Source organism: Candoia aspera, chromosome 2, assembly GCF_035149785.1.
Source record: "Candoia aspera isolate rCanAsp1 chromosome 2, rCanAsp1.hap2, whole genome shotgun sequence".
NCBI classification, from domain to species: Eukaryota; Metazoa; Chordata; class Lepidosauria; order Squamata; family Boidae; genus Candoia; species Candoia aspera.
The window spans coordinates 2236411-2254753 of NC_086154.1; the positions used below are offsets into that span (position 1 = coordinate 2236411).

General features: G+C 51.5%; 1 protein-coding gene across 1 annotated transcript in view; it reads right to left on the minus strand.

Annotated features, from left to right (window-relative positions):
* Positions 1-329: 329 nt before the first annotated feature.
* LOC134488869 (H-2 class II histocompatibility antigen, E-S beta chain-like) overlaps positions 330-18343 on the minus strand; it is a 38766-nt gene continuing 20752 nt past the window's right edge. The window contains exons 2-5 of the mRNA XM_063291205.1: positions 7369-7647; positions 2525-2806; positions 2227-2340; positions 330-954 (exon numbers count right to left, since the gene is read on the minus strand). Of these exons, the coding sequence (XP_063147275.1) occupies positions 941-954; positions 2227-2340; positions 2525-2806; positions 7369-7647 (689 nt within the window). The 3' untranslated portion in view covers positions 330-940. The remainder of the gene's footprint in view (positions 955-2226; positions 2341-2524; positions 2807-7368; positions 7648-18343) is intronic.

Here is an 18343-nt window from a genome sequence, read left to right on the forward strand (position 1 = left end):
GATGGAGGGAATTTTTAAAATTTTTATACCACCTTTATTATTTTTATAAATAACTCAAGGCGGCAAGCATACCGAATACTCCTTCCTCCTCCTATTTTCCCCCCAACAGCAACCTTGCGAGGTGGGCTGGGCTGAGAGAGAGTGACTGGCCCAAGGTCACCCAGCCGGCTTTCGTGCCTAAGGCGGGACTAGAACTCACAGACTCCTGGTTTCTAGCCCAGCACCTTAACCACTAGACCAAACTGGCTTTAATCACATGGCTTCTGACCTGGAGAGAAGGTGGAGCTGAGATGGCACCATTCAGACAGCATCAACTCACATCATTCCAGGGTTTTCCTGCAGTCTAAAGTTTATTGATTTATAGCAAAGAAAAGCAAAGGAAATTAACTCAGAGGAGAACCGCAACATGGATGAAGCTCCTGTGGATTCAAAGCCGAGAAACGAGGGGGGATCCAAGGAAGGGAAAAGTGGTTGGGCTCTGCTGGGCAGACAGCGGTTGATCCCCGAGATCACTTCTCAGAAAGGGGGGATCTCAGTATGCAGAGCATCTGGGATCTCTCCAGATCCAGTGGGCTGGAATAAGCGCCAGATGGATTTTGGTTAAGGGGCTGTGGGGTGGATGGTTGCAGCCATTGCCCTCAATGGGGGTCTGTGCTGAGCAGGAGAGGTTGGGGGGTCTGCAGCAACAGGCAGGCCAAGAGCTCCTGGGGACAGACTAGATGGCCTCTGCTCCCCTCCCAATTCCCCTCCCGCAAAAGGAAGAGAGGCGTGGAAGGAAGCTGGTGGGTCTCGGCAGGGGAAGGTCCAGGCTGCGATTCTCCTCCTCTCGCCAACCCACCGCCTCGAACTTCCATCCTTCAAGGGTTGCAAAAGAGGCAGAAATTCATCAGCTCCTGAAAAAACATCCTTTTGCATCTGACAGCAGGAAGCGATAGCAGGATTAACTCATGAGTGCTGTAAAAGAAAGCGATATGGGAGAAAATTAGAATATATGGTAAAACCTTCAATTAAATATAGGTAAGATCTTTTGGGAGAGTCTGCAGAAAAAACACGGGGTGGGCTTCCCCTCCCCTTCCCATTCAGCTCCCCCAAGGAAGGCCCACCCTGCAGGGGGTGGTTGATGGGCAGGGACCGGATGGAGGGAGAATCCGCCCCTTGCAGGGAGGAAAAGGCTGCGAAGGACCAGGGATTCCTCCCCATCTCATCTCCCGGGACTCGAAGGGGGTCCGAGGTCAGCCGAGGGGCTGCAAAGGGAGGCTCCAGCGTGATGTTGCTGATGTGGAATTTATCCCTAATTGGCTTAATTAAGGGATTAATCAAGAGAGGAGGCCTCCCCCCCCACAGATATTCAACACTGTATGAACCAAGAAGGTGGTGCTACGATGGGGGTGGCAGGGAAGGACGGAGCCTGGTGCAACTTACCAGAACTTATGTGAAATGGCAAAGGGTGGCGGGTAGGAAGGGCAGCCCACACATTTGGGGTGCCCCGTCCCCTTCCCCCAATACCCTGAATGGTCTCCCTCCTTTCCTTCCATTTTGCAATTTCCCAAAAGTGGGAAACATCCTGGAAAATGTTTGTGTTTTTGTTTTTAATTGCATCACATTTTGGGGTCCCCTGGAAGAAAAAGTGACCAAAGACCTCAGAAAAAGATTTGGGGGATCCAGATAATCTTGGAAAGTTTTGCTGCAGAAGCTAAAGGAGCCCAATTCCCAGCCAGGAGGATTTGCGCATCATTCAAGGCTCCTGCAGTGACTTAAAAGGTATTTTTGGGGAGAAGACAGAATTAAACCCGTTAGTTACTGGAGGGGAATGCAAAGTGCTCACCTGCAGGTTGTTGGATGGAGGTTGCTGAAAAGAAAATGAGAGAGAGAGAGAGACAACCAATACTGAAAAAGGTCTGGAGCGCTTAGGGGTCCCACTCTCAACTGACAGCCCATAATATGTTGCATTATAGTCTCTTACAGCCTCTCCAAGAATAAAGCTTCCTAAAGAAATTTCTCATCAATCTGGGCAACGATTTATTCAGGATCATGCCCTCAAGGGATCCCCCCAAGGATTTCCCTCTTTCTATGGCTGTTTAGTGCCATCGGAGGATCTGTGGTGGCTCAGTGGGGCCACCAGCCTTGGGACTGGGGGGTCCAGGAAGACCTTCTATGCCATCTTGATCAGATGCCTTCCCAGACGATCCCCTCCCCGTACCACTTTATCCAGCCCCAAAGACTCACCTTTCTTGCTCTTCAGGTAGAGGGAGAGCCCCACGGCCAGGAAGGCCACCCCCAGCACGGCCCCCACGGCCCCCGTCCAGAGTTTGCTCCTGGCAGACTTGGAGGAACGTGGCTCTGGGGAGGGAGAGGGAGAAGGAGCCCGGCGTGAGCAGGAGGATCAGGGCCAGCTTCCTCCAGGGGGTCCGTTCTGGCTCTGCACTCCAGAAGGGTCTTCCCAGCCCCAGAGGTGCCCCCTTCTCGGGCAGGATGGCATTCCCAGAGAGGGAGGGCAGGGAGGGGAGGGGAGGGAGGGGCTTACCCCACTGGACGGTGATGGGGGCCTCCAGGCTGGCGTGCCCCACCTGGCAAGCGTAGACGTCCCCCCGCTTGGGCCGGGTCTCCAGCATCACCTGGCGCTGGTAGGTCCAGTCTCCGTTCTGCAGCTCCTCCCCGAAGGCGACGCCCTCCTTCTCCGGCCGCCCGTTCTTCAGCCACCGGATGTCGATCTCCAGGGGGTAAAAGCCCGTCGCGGTGCAGAGGAGGATGGTGTTGGGGGACGCGGGGTCTGCCTTGGTGGGGGAGATGGTGACGGTGGGCTTGGCTGGGGGGGAAGCAGGAGGAGAAGGAGGGACGTGGGACAATCAGCAGGGCCAAAAGCAGGAAGGATTTTAATTTTTAAATTACAGAATGGAGACAAAATAATAAACTTGGCCTCTAGCAAATAAGAGCAAAGATTAATTCTAGAAGATTTTTTCAAAAATTCACAGAATTGGAAGAAGGTGAAATATTGTCTTTGGAGACACCAGTGGACTCTCAGGTCTGAATTTAGATACATCGACTCAAGGCAGGAAACGCGGACTGGCCCCGATGGACGTTTGGAGACTGCAAAACCCAACCGAGAGAGGCCGGACCTTCTTCCCCGCCAGGCATCAGTCCGACTCCGGAAGAGACGCCTGTTCGGCCTCCGAGACTTTAACGCCCCCTATTCACGAGGGGCAAATCCCTCCAAGGACATTCACGGAGCATGATCCGATATTATTTGCGTGGTGCTCTGGAGCAAAACTTCCTTTCAGAGGGAGGACGAATGATGGGTTGCGACCTCATGGCGCCATCCTACAGAAATGCCAGGAGGAATTGCATTTCTTTTCCAAAGTAAACAGGAATCTCTGACACAACCATTTGGGAAACAAGGAAAGGGTATATGGGGGGCTGTTTATTAAACTGACAGCAAAACAAAGAAGAGAAAATACTAAAAGGGAGGAACAATTAGATGCCAAAATACGAGTGCAGACGTAACCCCAAAAGACACCCGATGAAAGAATGGAAGAAGCTAAGAGAAAATAAAATTGGCAAACAAAAGAACTTTGAACATGTGAATAAACCAGGAAACTTCCCAGCCTTTCAGCTTCGAATAAATAAAGAAACGCAGACAAGATCAGCAATTGTTACACCAACAATCAGAAATCATGGAAGAATTGGCAGCTTTTTCAAAATAATTATATTCCATGGCTGACATCGATGAAGCTGCCCTGAAGAAATATCTTGGAAGGCTGGTTATCAAAGGATTTTAATGCCCAACGTGGACATATACTAAGCAAACCTGCAACTATCCAAGAAACAAAAGTGGCAATAAAAAAAAGCAGACCCGGAAAAGCACCAGGTCCAGCCGGGCTCAAGAGTGTAAAGGACGTGAGGAGGAACCGTTGGGAGCGACAATGAACCAGCCCAAGAGATTGAGCCGATGCTGCTGACCGGGGAAGAAAAGCGTTTTGTGGGGCACACAAAAGACACACCGACCGAACAGGTTAGATTCCGAGAAGAAACATCCAGAAGGACTGCAGGTTGCAATTGACCTCAGAGAGCATCTCGGCCAGAAGGAAGGAAAGCAGCATTAATTTTTCTGCCCTCAGAAAAGGCCTTTGACTCCCCATTCCTTCTGTCAGCGTGCAATAAAATAAGCCCCGCACGTGATGTGGCATTCACCACCACAGAGCCACAAGGGGCAATAAGGCAGTGGGTGAAAACGATCCATCAATTCTCTGGATACCAAATCAACATCCCCAAACCAAAAATTATCCACCTTGAAAGCTTCCACACATACATTTTCTTGATGTAGAAGGCAGTGATACTTCATCAAACGTGACTTGCCCGGTGGCACTTGCATCCTCTTCTATCAATTTTGTAGGTCCCCCACTTTCACCAACCGTCACCGGGGCGCCATCAGTAGATATACCAGGTATGTTGACAGTGGTTAAAGAAAATCGCTTTGATATCGTTTTTACTGCTTTGTACAAATCAAGCGGTTTAGCTGTGTCTTTTAACGGCACCAAAGAAGCCGTTTCTTCAGTGACATGATATTCGTTATCAACGCCTCTAATAAAAGTGGCAAGTTGAGCCGTATCTGGAGCATCGGTACTTCCATCCATCGCCAGAGCAGGTGGGAAAGGTCCCCTCGGCAAGCACCGAGTCACGTCTGACCCTCGGGGGGAGGCCACTTCCGGGACGTTTTCTTGGCAGACTATAGCGGGGTGGTTTGCCATGGCCTTCCCCAGTCGTCCAAAGCATGAAATTTGAAGGTAGCAGCTTTACCCTTCAAACCTCTCTTGACAGATTTTCCTGTTGGTTCAGTTCACCTGGCTATAGTCTGGTGAGACAAAATGATTTTAGAAAAATTGCTTTTTTTATCAGGACAAATTATATCTGCTACGCTTTCCATACATTCCTTAACAAACTCACCATTGGTAAATGGATTTGATTTTTTGCAGTCAGATTTTCTACCAAATAACTATTTTTTACAATAGAGTCCTTATGAGTTGTGACTTCTTTGAAAAAAAATTGTTGAGACGATAGACTTTTTTTCAGTTCTGCTAATTTTTCATTACGACAAATTCCTTGATATGCTTTGAATTTGGCAGCATGTTTTTCCATATAATGCCATTTCAAATGGTAGTCTTTGAAAACTGACACATTTCCCTATAAATTAAGCACAGTGCCTTAGTATTTGTCTCGACAAAAAAGTACTCATCTGTCCATTTTTTACTGAATACTCTTCCTTCATCTGCGATTTTTCTTTTTTTCCTTTCTTTTTTGGGTTCTGTTTTTTGTTGAAACGATGTTGAAGCCATGCTGGAATACATTTATTTAGGAATAAATATATTTTTTAAGAAATAACAGAACACATCGATTGTAAATTGCTAGGTAGGCAAATAAACAAAGCAAAGTGTAATAATCAAAGTGTAATCGTCGTCACAGAACACATGTAGGTAGGTTGAAATATTATATGTAATGCCATGTCGCCACAAGCTGACGTGTGCAGCGGGCATCAGCACTGCTCCGCCCCCTCCCCTACACAGCGTTCCGTTGTTTCTGCCTACGCAGTCCGCCCTCGAGCACCACGCAATCAAGGCAGGAAAAAAAATTGCAAACTAATGTTAAGAGTTTATGATTTTTTTGGGCCGCATTACTAGCTGTTCAGGGCTGCACGCTGCCTGTGGGCCGTGGGTTGGACATGATTGCCTTAAACAATGAAGGTTTTCAGAGGACTAAAAAGCCAGTGACAGAAGATTCTGTAAAATGAATAAAATCCCACTTGATCTGGAGAAAACACAGAAATAAGCGGAAAATAACAGAATGAAATTTAAGGGGAAAAAGGGGCAAAGTGTGATGTGGCTATAATTTTAGGCAGCATCAACAGGAAGACTTTTTCTAAGGAAAGGGCAAAGGAGCAACAATCAGGGGTAGCCGTTCACTTCTCTCAACTGCCCAAGTCCTCTCAAGGAAGATCCATCCCCCCTCAGAAGACGAACAAGTTCCGAATTCCCCTTTCAGAGCCAGATGGACAGAAGAGCTTCTCAGGGATCTTGCGCTGTGCCGGATCTTTGTTGGGGGTCCTTTGGGGGAATTTAGGGGGGAGACCAAAAATAAAATTTAAATAAAATGAAATATAAATAAATAATTATTTTATAATATCATTTATATTATAAACAAATAAAAATCAAAATCAAAATGCAAAAAGCAAAATACAAAAAATAATTTAGGCCATGTGCAAGAAATCTGGGAGAGAGAATCAAGATTTTAATGGGTTTCTTTAAACTCTGCCCCCAAATCAGGAACTTTGCAGCTATGAGACGGAAGTGATTCGGCTGAAGGGGAAGCTGGGTCTGTCACGAAAAAGGTGGTTCCAAGGGGGGCTTTTCTCCCAGGCCCCCAAAATTGGCCAAGCAAGGGAGGGGTCCTTGGTGCTCTCCGAGCCTTGCTGGTTTCTGGCAGACGCTCCATGGCCAGACTAGGCAGCCTCTTCAGTGCAAAGGGGGAGTGGGCCCTGCTCTCAGCTGACATATTGTGGCTTCGATTGGCCTAACAACGTTTCTCAGCTTTGAATCAGCTTCTTCTCAAGGCAGGGGGAAAAGCCCCTAAACCATTCCGTAGGACTGAGGTCTGCGTCTTGGTTTAAACACGGAATCAGAAGTATGATTTCTAGATCATTTCCTCTATTTGTTTGTTTCTTTGTTTGCTGGACTTAGAAGTGCCAGACTCCAAGTAAGTCTGAATAAAGAATAGGGAAGGAAAAGAAGGGAAATGTCCAGAGAAAGGGCAGAAGGACAGGCGACTTTTCAGACCTTTGGAAATTCATTTTTATCCTAAAACGGGGCCCAGGAGGAAAAGAGGAGGAGAGCCATGGGCTCCTGGCCAGAAAGGGGGACCGGGAGGCCCTTTGATCCATCGATCGGTCGCTAAGGATCTATTTGGGAGGAGGGAGACGTTGCTGGGTTCCCCCACACTACAAAAAGTCGTATTTGGGCCCTTTTCCGGAGGGGATCAAAGGGATCCCGGATTCCGGGCAGGGAGAGAGTCTGGATCCCAAGTCTGGATCCCGGGAAGGAGAGGGATATTCCGTAGATCTGGGAGCGCAGAATAAAGGAGGAGCAAAGCAGGGCTGCCAGAGGCCCAGAATTTCTACCGCCCAACAGGCCCCTTCGTAGCCCAAAAGGAGCCCCAAAAAACTGCAACCCACAACCAAAATTTCCCGCAGCTGCTCTCTAAAACTCGCCCGATTAGGCGGGAAACTCCATGAGGGAGAATCTCAATGCATTTAATGGATTAAGGAAGGGGGGGTCCCTTCTGCATCCCCCCCCGAAGCCCCTCCCTCCCTCCCGGACTCACCTCTCCGGCCAATCACATGAATCCCCTCCTGGTTGTACACCCCGTAGTTGTGCCGGCAGTAACGATCCACTTGGCCCCTCTTGTACTGCAGGAGGGCCTTATCGCTGTTCCAAGTGTCGGCATCGGGCTGCCCCAACTCGGTCACGGCCACGAACTTGCCCAGGTCGCTGTCGAAGCGGGCAAACTCCTGCCGGTCGTAGAACTGCCTGTACAGGAACCGCACCCGCTGCGTCCCGTTCAGGAAGCGGCACTCGGCCTTTGACTGGAACAAGAAATGGGCTGCGGAGGAGGAGGAGGAGGAGGAAGGCCGTCAGGAGGGAGTCCCAAGCCCATCGCTCCCAGCCGCGACTGGAGGAGGGACCCGCGCGGGGAGGGGGAGGGCCGGAGACCTGCTAGGGAGGCCGATGGATGGCCTCTGGAGGGCCCACTGGGAGGGGGAGGGGGAGGGCCTTTCTCAGCCCCCCCCTTTCCTGGTGGGGCTCCCTGGGGGAGAGCCTCTAAATGGAGATTCATAAAGAAAAACGAGTTTCTTTTGAAGGAAAAATACTTTTCCCTAAAAGCACTTTTTTCTTAACCGGCTTTTTGGAATTTGCGGATTTCGGCGTGAAATCCCTTTCGCTTTCCTTCTCCTTCCTCTTTTAGTGCAACAAACTCTTGAGGCCCCGGAAGGTCCAGCCATGGGGGGTGAGGGAGGGACCCGCCCCGCCCCCTCCTTACCGGGGGGCTCCTTCCCCGCTTCGCCTCCAGGGATCCGGCACAGCGCCCCCACCAGCAGCAGCAGCAGCAGGGGGACCCCGACAGAGCCCATGGGGCTGCCCCACATGTCTATCCCAAATAGAGAGGGGAGGGGGACGGAGATGCTCCCAGCCCCCGAGGCGGAATCGGAGGCTCTGGATGGGGGAGGGAGCGTTTTTCTGAGACTTTGAATTGGGAGTGCCAGAAAGGCAGAAGGACCAATGGGAATTCTCGCTCCTGCAGCGTCATCGGTCTCCGGGCAGAGTCTCTCCTGATTCGCCCGGTGGAGGAGATAGTTCGGAGCAGAGAAGGAAGCGGAGAAAGGGCGAGGGGGATCCTTTCGGTCTTGGGGGGCTGCAGCTCCGGGGGGGTCCCTGCCAGCCCCAGAGGGGACCCCCCTTCCTTGGCCCTCCCCGGAACTCTCAGCCAGGCTCTCTCTTTCTCTGCGTGCCTGGAGGGGGTGGACTAGATGCCCTCTGAAGCCTTCTCAAGGCCCCGGGGAACCCCAGGCTGGGGCTGCCGGACTCCGAAGGGGGCCTGGTCCTTCTATCAGGCCAGAGGGATCTGCGGTCCACGGGGGTCCCAGGACCGGCTTTGTGGAGCTAAAACGGGCCAGACATTTGAGCTGCTCAGTATCCTGGGACTGGGACCGTTTCCTTGGCCGGAAGGCGGCTGCTCTCCTTGCACGTCGGGTGTCGTGTGACCTCGGCCCTTGCAGTCTATTAACCTGGTTTGGGTGTTTGAAAGAGCCAAGTGATCTTGCTTGTCTGCCCTCGGCCTCATTAAGGGGTTATTTGGGCAATTGGAAAGGCTTCAAACTACAGGGCGCTGCAGGAGGGCTGGAGTTTCACTTCCGCAGCACCAGAGAGCAGGAACAGGCCGAGATTCCTCACCTCCACCCTGTGGAAACAACAACAACGACAACAACACACACACACACACACACACACACACGGGTTAGCTGTGCCAAGGGAATGGGAGGTAGCTGAAGGGAGACAGAGCGCATCCCAAAGGCTACTTTCTAAAGAAGGAACAGAAGAGAACAGCCTCCTAGTCCTCATGAGGATCAAGCGAATTAGAGCTTCTGCGAGGGATACAGTCTGTGCCCCAGCTGGGCAAAGGGGTCCCTTTCCTGGATGCTGAATGTCCTGTCCCTCCTTGTGTGAAGGCACTGAAAGCTGTTTCCTCATGTCTTGGAGAATTTTGACTTCTTTTTCCTGCAGCTGGGCTTGCTTACTAAAGCCACTCATGGTGCTTGGAGGCCATTGGCTGCCCTCCTGTGGCCCAGGAGGATCTCCCCTGCAGAGGTGGCTTGGGGGAATCCGAAACGCTTAAAAGAGAACAGTTGGAGGGGGCTTTGGAAGTCATCTAGCCAACCCCCTCCCAGGGTCACACAGCCTGCTGTCTGGATGGCCCTCCTCCTGGGAGTCCCCTGGCTTGCACCCTGGTCTTGTTTCAATCAGCCCTTGATATCCGGCTCTGTCCCCAGCCCCAGGGTTAGAGGGGGTATGATTTTAAATCATTGTTGGCTGTTTTTCTGGAGTTTTGATGACTGTGTTTGACTTTTCCCTGTATTTTTCTTGTGAGCCATGCAGACTGTACCTGACTGGGGCAGCCCATATTTCATGAATGAATAAGTAAACAAACAAATAAATAAGAACGCCACCGATGGCCACCCAGCCCCTGCTGAGGGACCCCCAGCCGCAGAGAGACTCCATGTCCGGCCGAAATCGGTCTCCTGGTCCGTTGCAGCCTGGGGGCTTCTTCCGGAACCTTCCGACCCTTCGGGGAGGGTCTGCGTGGGGCGGATCGAGAAGAGGAGGAGACGCTCTTTTCCCCTCCCCCAAAGGCTTCCCTGGGCAGTTGGGGGGGGCACCGGGAGAGCAGAGGGCTGGGCTGGGTGGGCCGGGATGGGACCCCGCAGGGCAGGGTGTGGCGGGCAGAAGGAACAACCTCGAGGAACGGGAGGAAGAGCCGCCACTGATAAAAGAAATCCACATCACATTTTCTTTCCAGGCCCTCCTGAGGGGGAGCGGCTGTGGGTTCAAAGCCTGCCAATTCCAGGGAGCTTCCACCATTAAGCCTGAGTGGGGTTGTGTTGCTGCAGGTAGAGTGAGTTCCTTTGCGATTTGGGGGTCCCCTTGGAGTTAGGGGGCCCTAGTCATTTCTCGACTGGACTACTGCAATGAGCTCTACGTGGGGCTGCCCTTGAAGAGCACCCAGAAGCTGCAGCTGGTCCAGCAGGGTGTGGTGGGCAGAAGGAACAACCTTGAGAAACGGGAGGAAGAGCCACCACCGAGACAGAGGGCAGATAAAAGCAATCCAAGTCCGGGCCAGAAACGGTAACCTGACAAAGCGTCTCAGGCATGACCCTCCCTGGTGCTCACGAACATGAAGATGGAGGGCGGGAGAAGTGCATTCAGACATGTAAGATGTAACCTTTCCTATAACCTTATCAGGAAAGTAGGCTTAGCCTGCAAGGCTGTTTTCTATCTGTTCTTGCAGTGATCCTGTCTTCTCTTCTACCACTCACCATTTCCAGTTGCTGTTGGTGAACTTACTCTCTGGTTTTAAGCCCAGCTCGGAATTGGGGATTATGGGCTGCTCAGAGTTGGCCGATGGGAGCCACTTGTCAGCCCTGTGAGGAAGGAAAGAAAGACCCTGGTTGCTCTCCTCTGGGCCCGATCCAGGTTGTGAGGGACACGGACGTTCCCCAAAGATGGTGTCCAGAACTGGAGCCAATATTCTAAGTGGGGCCAGACCGACACGGAAGGGAGACCAACAGTGACGCCTCTTGATCTTGACGCTTGACTTCGGTTGAGGCAGCCGAGGATTGCATTGGCCTTTTTTGCAGCTACGTCACGCTCTTGGGTCGCACTCAGCTCGGGATTTCCCCTGGATACTTTCTGTGCATAATGCTGCCCGTTATGCACCCCCTGTTGAGGTTTTCCTACTAACAGATTAAGACTGCTATATGTGCCTAATCATTTTGGCCAGGTGAAGGGGTTGTATTAGATTGTCTCCTCTCACGTGCTTCATGCAAATTAGCCTGGGGGAGGAATCCTGCCCGGACTTGTTCTTCACTTCCTCTTTTTCTCACTGCCGATATGTAGCGAGTAAGGCTTGCTCCAAAGGGGGCTAAGTCCTTTAAATGTTTTGCTTTTGTTTTTGCTTTCTGTAAATAAATTATTTTTATAGAAATGCTTGGTGTGTGACTTTTTTGACCTCTCCTGGGCTAAAGGCTTTCCCAGCATCTGCAACAGGTTATGGGCCCAGTAAACAACGCAGTAAAACCCAGAGAGAAAAGAGAGATCAGCTCCACACCTCATGCACAATTTAAAGGCAGGTAGCAAAGACCTGTGAAGATTTTCTTTGGAGCCACCTGGAGATTTTCCAGCAACTGCCGGTCTACAGGACAAAGAAGCCAGCTGAGGTGACTTGCAAAAGAAGGAAGAAGCCATGGCTACCTCCCAGCCCTCAGCGATGCCTCTGGAGCGCCTATCAGAGACCAACTATTTGAATTGGGCCCTGAAGATGGAGATGTATCTTCGCAGAGAGAATCTTTGGCTGCCAATTGGTGAGCAAAATCCCCCAAATCCCAGTGCTGAATGGCTTAGACAGGATGAGCGGGCTAGAGCCACCATTATCCTGGGAGTTGAGGACAATCAGCTAGTCCACCTGCGAGGTATGCAGTCTGCAAAGCAACTTTGGGACACTTTGAGAGACTTATATGTAAAGGCAACCGCAGGGAGTAAAGTTACCCTGACAAAAAAGCTGTACAGAGCCTACCTAGAAGAAGGAGATAGCCTTCCTGAGCACCTGCATTATATTCAGCAGCTGTTTGTTGAGTTGCAGGGGAGAGGAATGGAATTTACACCTCTCACCAAATCCTATATCCTCCTGTCCTCACTGAATGAAACGTGGGACACGCTGATTTGTACTCTGGAGGCTATGCCTGAAGCAGACCTCACCCCATCGTATGTTACACAGCACTTACTTGCTGAATGGGAGAAGAGAGAGGAAAGATCCCCTCCCATCTCTTCTGGAAAGCTGCAATACCAGAAAATGAGGGAAAAGAAGGGAAAAGAAGCTGAGGCCACAGCGCTAGCAAGCCAGCGATGCTTCACCTGTGGTTCAGCTGGACATTTGCAAAGAGACTGTGCCTTGAGACCCAAGAGTAGAAAGACAGAGAAGAAGAACACAAGGGCAACACAGAAGAAGGCTCTTCAGACAACCCAAATGGCACAGGTTGCTGAGAAGGGTAATTCTGATGTATGGGTGTTAGATTCTGGGGCCAGTTGTCATTTATGTAATTGTAAAAGCTCTTTTGTGTCACTGTCTAAAACTGAAAGACAAAGTGTATCTTTGGCTGATGGGTCTGTGACCAAAATTATGGGACAAGGTGACTTGTATTTATCCTGCTTGGGAGAAACTGTAAAAGGTGTGTTGTTGTTGTTTATTCGTTTAGTCGCTTCCGACTCTTCGTGACTTCATGGACCAGACCACGCCAGAGCTTCCTGTCAGTCGTCAACACCCCCAGCTCCCCCAGGGACAGGTCCGTCACCTCTAGAATATCATCCATCCATCTTGCCCTTGGTCGGCCTCTCTTCCTTTTGCCCTCCACTCTCCCTAGCATCAGCATCTTCTCCAGGGTGTCCTGTCTTCTCATTATGTGGCCAAAGTATTTCAGTTTTCCTTCAATATCATTCCCTCAAGTGAGCAGTCTGGCTTTATTTCCTGGAGGATGGACTGGTTGGATCTTCTTGCAGTCCAAGGCACTCTCAGAATTTTCCTCCAACACCACAGTTCAAAAGCATCGATCTTCTTTCGCTCAGCCTTCCTTATGGTCCAGCTCTCGCAGCCATATGTTACTACGGGGAACACCATTGCTTTAACTATGCGGGCCTTTGTTGTCAGTGTGATGTCTCTGCTCTTGGAGACATGGAGCTTGTAGGAAGCCTGAGCGTCATTGAGAGCGTTCTTAATGGTGGGCCAGGAATCAGTGAGTTTAGAACCCCAATCACAGGCCGCCACAGCTAGAGAAGGGGGCTGTGGAAGCTTGGGGATGGGAACAAAGTCCCGACCCGAAACCACCCCAAAGGGGGTTTGACCAGTGCTTTGATGCACAGCATTGTTGTATGCGACCTCAGCGAAAGGGAGCAAATCCACCCCGTCATCCTGGTGGTAATTGATGTAGGATCGGAGGAATTGTTCAAGGGTGGCATTAAGGATCTCAGTAGATCCGTCAGTCTGGGGATGCCAAGAGGTTGACAATGCTTGCTTGGTGCCAATCAATTTCAAAAAAGCCCGCCAAAACCGTGAGGTAAATTGTGTGCCCCTATCAGTCACCAAGCGAGAGGGGCAGCTGTGAAGGTGGTACACATGTACTAAAAAGAGCTTTGCCAGCTGTTGCGCCGATGGAATAGAGGCACAGGGAACAAAATGAGCTTGCTTAGAAAAATAGTCTTTGACTACCCAAATGACTGTTTTCTTTTGACTGGGAGGTAAATCAACAATAAAATCCATAGAGATCTCATCCCAAGGGCATGAAGGGTCAGCCACGGGCCGCAGCAGCCCCTGGGGCTTACCGGACAGTCGCTTAGACATTGCACAAACAGGGCAGGAAGCAACATACGTTTTGACATCCTTCATCAGCGAGGCCACCAAAATTGACGTTGGATCAAATGGAGAGATTTGACGAACCCAAAATGACCAGCCTGTTTGCTGTCATGAGACTGGCTTAGGATAGTTGATCGTTGCGAGTCAGGGACATATAAATGCCCCCCCACCCATCCAAGCGAGGTCTTGTTCAATGGAAACCTTGTCAGGGTTAGCAAGGAGCCAGGGATCAGATTTCAATGCAGAGACAAAATCCACATGCAACTTACCAGGCATCTGAGGTTGCCCGCGGCCCAGAGAGGGCTGCGCTGGAGCCGTGTGCAAGGGGGGAGGAGGCTGCCCCCAAGCGCGGCTCCGGGTGACAGCGACCAAACCCAATTGAGGCTCTGTGAGCACAGTCCCAACGACATCGGAGATAGGCTCTGTGTCCTGAGGCAATTGGGAAAGTGCATCAACCAAAATGTTCTTTTTTCCTGGGATAAACTTAAGTCGGAAATTAAAGCGGCTAAAAAACTGAGCCCAGCGTATCTGCTTAGGGCTGAGGCGCCTGGGCGTGCGGAGCGCTTCGAGGTTGCGGTGATCTGTCCAAACCTCAAAAGGGCAAGTCGCCCCTTCCAAAAGGTGACGCCAAGCCTCCAGTGCCACTTTAACGGCAAAAGCCTCTTTTTCCCAGACATGCCAGCACCTTTCCGTTTCAGAAAATTTTGGGGAGAGATAGGCACAGGGCTTCAAGAGCCCGGCAGAATCTTTTTGCAACAAAATAGCTCCAATAGAAAAATCAGAAGCATCCACCTGAACAACACAAGGCTGTTCAGGGTCAGGGTGGGATAAAATCGGTTCTGCTGTGAAAAGAGCTTTCAACCGATCGAAAGCAGCCTGACAGGCAGGAGTCCAATTGAGCATGGCCCCTGGGTTCTTCACCTTGCGTGTCTCTCTGACACTTTTGGTGCGCAACAAATCAGTCAAAGGCAGAGCAATTTCCATGAACCCCTGGACAAAGGACCTGTAGAAATTAGCGAACCCCAAAAAACTTTGAAGCTGGCGCTGGGTGCACGGGCGCTCCCAGCTAAGAACAGCCTGAACCTTTACAGGATCCATTTCAATGCCCTTATCTGAAATTCTGTAGCCTAAGTAATCCAGGCGAGACTTATGGAATTCGCACTTAGAAAGCTTAGCATAAAGCTTAGCGTTCCGGAGCTTGGTGAGAACTTGTCTTACCAGTCTTTCGTGCTCCTTCTCAGTCTTAGAATAGATGAGGACATCATCCAAATAAACCAATACCCCTTTAAACAAATGGTCATGTAGAACCTCATTAATTAGCTGCATGAAAACCCCCGGGGCCCCTGCAAGACCAAAAGGAAGAACCTTATACTGAAAGGAACCCAAGGGGCAGTTAAAAGCTGTTTTCCATTCATCCCCCTCCCTGATGCGAATGCGGTAATATGCCTTGCAGAGGTCAAGTTTGGAAAAAACCTTGCCAGTCGACAAATGTGCCAACATATCCTTTACGATGGGCAAACGGTACTTGTTTGACAAGGAGGCTGAATTTAACCCTCGATAGTCCGTGCACAGTCTTAGGGTACCATCCTTCTTTCGCGGAACAAAATGGGAGCTCCAACCGGCGAGTTTGCCGGTTCAATGACGCCCCTAGCAAGGTTCTTATCAAGGAAGTCCCGCAACGCCACCAGCTCCTTCTGAGTCATAGGATAAATCTTTGGCTTGGGCAATGGAACATGAGGCAGCAGTTCAATGGCACAGACCGTTTTGCGATGTGGGGGTAACTGGTCAACCTCCTCCTCCCCGAAGACATCAGCAAAGTCTGAGTACTTATCAGGCAACCCCTCCGTGGGGGAAGCATGAACTTGAGGGTCGACAATCTCAGCCCTCCCTGCAGCCAAAGTGAGAGATCTTCCCAGAACAGGAGCCTGGTAGAACCCATCCTCAAACATTATAGTACGAGTCTTCCAGCTGATGTGTGGATTGTGGCGAGTTAGCCAGGGAATCCCCAGAACCACTAGAGGATTGCCCACAGGGGTAACTATGAACTCGATGGTTTCCCTGTGCGTGCCCATTTGCAAGGTAACATTCCCTGCAAACTGGGTGGCCGGTCCCCCCCCCCCCCCGGCGTGGAACCATCGAGTTGCTGGAAAATCAGCGGCTTTGGGAGAGGGAAACAGGGTAAGTCCAACGCAGTGACTAGGCTGGGATGGATCAAACATCTGGAACACCTGGAGTCCACCAAAGCCCCGACTTCGACGGTCTTGGAGCGGTAGCCCAACTCAATCTTTATGGCCAGGATGGGGCAGTCAGCACTCACCCTGGTGGTATCGCACCCATTCTCCACCACCTGCCCAGCGGCGATGTTTAGGGCAGGTGGAAGGCGTTTCCCGCCGGCTGCTCCAGGGCGGCCAATGCGTCCCCCGTGAGGTAGACATCCTCTTCTCCGTCCGGGGTCGCTAGTGCCCCTGTCAGCCGACGGGGAGGGTTGGGTGGTTTCTGCGGAGCCTTCTGCGTCAGTCTAGGTGGGCGATCCGCCGTCCTAGCCTTGTTACATTCTGCCGCACGGTGACCAGCCTTACCGCACTTGATGCATTGCCCACGGGCAAAACGGCGCTGTTTTTCGGCATCCCATGCTGGGCCAGACTGTAGCAATGGCCCCTTCCCACTGGAAGGAGGCTTGTCTCCCTTAGTAGCCTGCATGAAGGTGTGCTGGGCGTGTTCAGCCTTCCCGGCAAGACAGATCCAATCATGCAGTGAGTCCGGATCGTCTCTGTACAGCGCCCATTGCAACACCTCTTGATTGAGGCCATCCTTAAACCTATCGATCAAGGTAGCCTCCGACCATTCAGGAACCTTCCCTGCCAAAACCTTGAATTCCAGGGCATAATCTGCAACCAATTTCTGCCCCTGAACAAGTTCCTTAAGAGTGCCTTTAGCCCTCTCCTTAGCAAGGGGATCTTCAAAGTACCATTTCAAGGCAGCCAAAAAGGTATGGAAGGCAGCCAGGGCTGGGTCTCTGGACTCTGACAACTGGACGTACCAGTCCGCAGCTCTGCCCTTCAGTTTTGTGGCAATAGCTGAGATTTTAGCCCCTTCCGAGGCAAAACAGTGTCCATTCTGCTGCATATAATTTGTCGCGTTGGTTAGGAAGAATGACAAGTTCGTGGGGTCGCCATCAAATTTCACTGGAAAGTCCTTAGCGACCCCGCCAACTGGAGGAGCCGCAAGCGGTGGGCAAGTAGGGGTAACCCCCGCCGGAGTAGAACCACGGAGGCCTGGGGAAAAGTCCCACGCCTGGCCCCTTCCCCTTGGAGCCGGCGATAGAGTGGGTGGGATGCTGAGACCCCCCACTGCACCCTGAGCAACAGCAATCTTCATCAGGTTACCCACTGCGGTTGAAATGGAGTGCAGCATGTGTTCCATTGAATCCATCTTGGACTCCAGAACCCTGATCCTGTCAGGCGTGACGGAGTCGTCCACCCCCGGTACTTCAGGTTGTCAGCCAATCAACAGTCCTGTGTGTTCCCTCTCAGGAGTCTGGGGGTATCGGAGTCTCCAAGTGGTGTGGGATGTCCCCAGCCGGGGGTCCGCCATGGCGTCCCACATTAACTGTTCCTGATCCGCAACCCCCTCTTCCATCGGGGCCCTCAACTCCGGGCTGGAGCTCGAGGCCTCAGAATGGGGTGCGTGGTGCATTGGGAGGGGGCTCGGGTCCCTGCTCGGGAATGCCGACTCCAGGAGCTGTCTGGTCACCTCCCCAAACCGTGTTGAGTCCTTCCCCGGTTCAGCCATCGCTAACTGCTTCTTTCACAAGAAAATGTCTTGGTAGAGACTAGCGAGGTTCGTTCGTGAAATGATTCTCAGCTTTATGTGATGATTGCTTTAAACCAAATAAAAGGCTCAGACTCCAAACCAAAGTTTAAGTTCTGATTCTTTATTTAGGATAGAGTGCAAACAGAAAGGAAACTGAGAATGAGAAAAGCGCGCCTAAACCCAAATTAAATAGCATCGTTTCAAACATCGTCCCACCCCCCCACCCCCCGTGCATACAGTACAACCCCACATTCCCAGGTGCTCCTAACGAGCTCTGCTGATCAACGGCCAAGAAGACCTTGACATGCAAGAGATAGCCCAAACACATTCCTCCCGGGCACAGCCCGACACATCTGCCTGTACAAGGTTTATCAGCAGCACCCTCCCAGCCAGGAACACGCGTCAACACTCTGGCATGCGAGCCGTTACGATGTTGCTAACATCGCCACGGTGATCATGACAAAGGGACACTCAGGCCCCGACCCACGCAGAGCTCCAACGGTGACAACCAGTGCCTTGAATTGCACCCAGAAGCAGCACCGGGTGCAGCTTTCACAAGGGAGGCGTTGCATGGCTGCCTCGAGACGCACCCCCAGTCCTCAAATGCTCCACTCTGGACCGGCTGCAGCTTCTGGGTGCTCTTCAAGGGCAGCCCCACGTAGAGCGCATTGCAGTGGTCCAGTCGAGAAATGACTAAGGCCCCCTAACTCCAAGGGGACCCCCAAATTGCAAAGGAACTCACTCTACCTGTGGCAACACAACCCCACTCACGCGTAATGGTGGAAGCTCCCTGGAATTGGTAGGCTTT